The sequence below is a fragment of the Mesitornis unicolor genome, unplaced genomic scaffold (assembly GCF_000695765.1).
Source record: "Mesitornis unicolor isolate BGI_N332 unplaced genomic scaffold, ASM69576v1 scaffold50886, whole genome shotgun sequence".
In the NCBI taxonomy this organism is placed as follows: Eukaryota; Metazoa; Chordata; class Aves; order Mesitornithiformes; family Mesitornithidae; genus Mesitornis; species Mesitornis unicolor.
In genome coordinates, this window is record NW_010192633.1 from 2,493 (window position 1) to 4,810 (window position 2,318).

The 2,318-nt window shown below is 49.4% G+C and overlaps 1 protein-coding gene across 1 annotated transcript in view; it reads right to left on the reverse strand.

The window, feature by feature from the left end:
• The window catches only part of TMEM45B (transmembrane protein 45B), a 3,760-nt gene extending 1,658 nt beyond the window's left edge, over positions 1 to 2,102 (reverse strand). The window contains exons 1-3 of the mRNA XM_010187160.1: positions 1,897 to 2,102; positions 1,396 to 1,608; positions 150 to 334 (exon numbers count right to left, since the gene is read on the reverse strand). Of these exons, the coding sequence (XP_010185462.1) occupies positions 150 to 334; positions 1,396 to 1,608; positions 1,897 to 2,080 (582 nt within the window). The 5' untranslated portion in view covers positions 2,081 to 2,102. The remainder of the gene's footprint in view (positions 1 to 149; positions 335 to 1,395; positions 1,609 to 1,896) is intronic.
• Positions 2,103 to 2,318: the final 216 nt, after the last annotated feature.

A 2,318-nucleotide genomic window follows, 5' to 3' on the forward strand; every position in this document is an offset into this window, starting at 1 on the left:
AGCAGGCTTCAGAGATGACCTGTGATAAGTAAATTTTCAATCTGGGTTATGATCTATTTATGAAGCGAGCCCGGCAAAATGATCCTTCAGAGACATGCTATTGATGGGTGATGTACGGCTTTTTTCCCCCCTCTTTCCCCAGGACTGACCTGCCAGAACCACGTTCCCTGGACGATGGTGACACCAGCTCTGAACATCTCCAGGACGATGTTGTCGCGCAGGAAGACCTCCAGCATGACGCTGGCAGCCCCCAAAAAGATGGCGATGAGCAGCAGGGAGTGGATGTGCTGGTCCAGCAAGGGCCGGTGAAGGACGTGGTAGTAAAAGAGACAACCTGCCAAAATACATCCCACCCGTTGAGTAGTGTTAACACCACCAGCCACAACCACAGAGCCCTGGTAGAGTAAATCACCTCCCTATTGGTGAAGGTCACTATGAAAACAGGACTCCAGATAGCACCATCCCTCCAGGTCTCTTGGTATCCCACCACCCTGGAGGGATGGGATGCCCAAACTTGGGGCAGGAGAGTCTGAGCAAGAAGGGGACCATAGGCAGGGGACAACAAAAGGGTGGTTGTTGCGGTTGCCTTCCCTCCCATGTTTGTGCCATCGTTTCTTCAGATCACCTCATGGCCAGATTCCTGCTTCATTGCTAAACCCTACCTTTTTCTTGAGGATTGGAAATTATATCACAGAATCATTAAGGTTGGAAGAGACCTCTAAGGTCATCAAGTCCAACCGTTAATGCAACACCACCATGGCCACTAAACCATTTCCTGAAGTCTCATGTTTCCACTTCTTACATGCCAAACTGTACCTGTTGAGCTGCCCCTGCTGCTGCTTCAAAACCCATTGGGATCAGGGAAGGGAAAAAACCAAGATTATTATTATGGAGGGATTTTCTATATAAGCAAGAACTTCATTTCCCAGTGTCTTTTCCCCTGTATGATCCAAGAGGGGTTTGAAATCCTGGTTCGCAACTTGCCTGAAGACCAAAATTGTATTTGTGATGTGCTGAAGCAGGAATAAGTCACTTAAATTTGCCACGTGCAAGGCAAGCAGAGGAGGATGACGATGCCTGCAGTGCAATTAATGGCCCTCGGGTGGGAACGCGGGGCACGCAGACAGCTCTGTAGACGTAAGATAAATGCGGTGTTCACCAGCCATTTATCATAACAAGGAAACTCAGCCCAGAAATCCCAAACTAGGCAAAGCCAGGACCTATTGATGCCCATATTTCCCCTCGTGCTACAAGCAGCCCTTCAGTAATACATCACCTGCAACGCATCCTATCTTCAGGGGCATTCAGAGCAATACCTCAGTCTGGTAAATTTTGGTTCCTCTCCCACTCACCCTCCAACATCCCTTCCCAAATTAAGCCCCACTTCCTACTGACCTTCAACAAACACAGCCACGGAGAGCATGAGGCGGTCCAGCCCCCGCGGCACCACCTGGGAGACGTAGGTGAAGACGTCCACCACCCCGGAGAGGCCGTAGAAGAGGTACATGGTGGTGTGCTGCCAGTTCATCAACTTCACCCAGTCCCGCTTCTCCCCGCTGTAGAGGTACAAGTGCGGACCATCGGGGACGAACTGCTCCGCCAGCATCCCTGCACCCAAAACCACGCCGTTTCCAACGGTTTATAAACAATGGTGGTTGATGCTACTTGCAGAAATGAAGCAAGAGCTGATGATTTTGCATTAGGGAGAAAGTAAAATCAGATCCCTTTGGGAAGAGGTGTAAGACTTGGGTCTATTTGCATCAAACTCTATTAAAGATCAACACCATGAATGCATCCTTCCTCATCTGGACTGGTTCCTCTGGAGTAAGGGCTCCAGTAGAGTCATCGCTCCAGGCTGGGAAGTTACCAGCATAGGTAGTAAAATACAACGCTTACCTATGAGAGCAAAGGTGATTTTGATTGCCCCTTCGATGGCATCCACACGCTGGAAGTAAAAAATCCTGTGAGATTTCCTATTTGCTTTCTGGCTGAGGTGCTGCAGCGGGTATTTCACAGACCACCAGAGCCCAAAAAGCAGGAAGAAACTGCCGGGAAGCGCGTGGCCCTTGAAGTTTGCCATCTCAACAACGTCCTTGGACTGCAAGGCAAAGAAAAACAGTGTTGTTATAAAAGGTGCGCCAGTTATTTGACAAAATGCTGGAAAAACAAGGGGATTTTCCATTCAGGGAGGACTGGGAAAGGCTTGACATGGCAACAGGAAGGAGCCCTGGGAAACTCTCCAAGGGTGAAAGGTGCGAACATCAGGGACCTCTCTGAGGTCCTTGCCCCAAGATTAGGAAATAGTTGAAAAAGCCAGA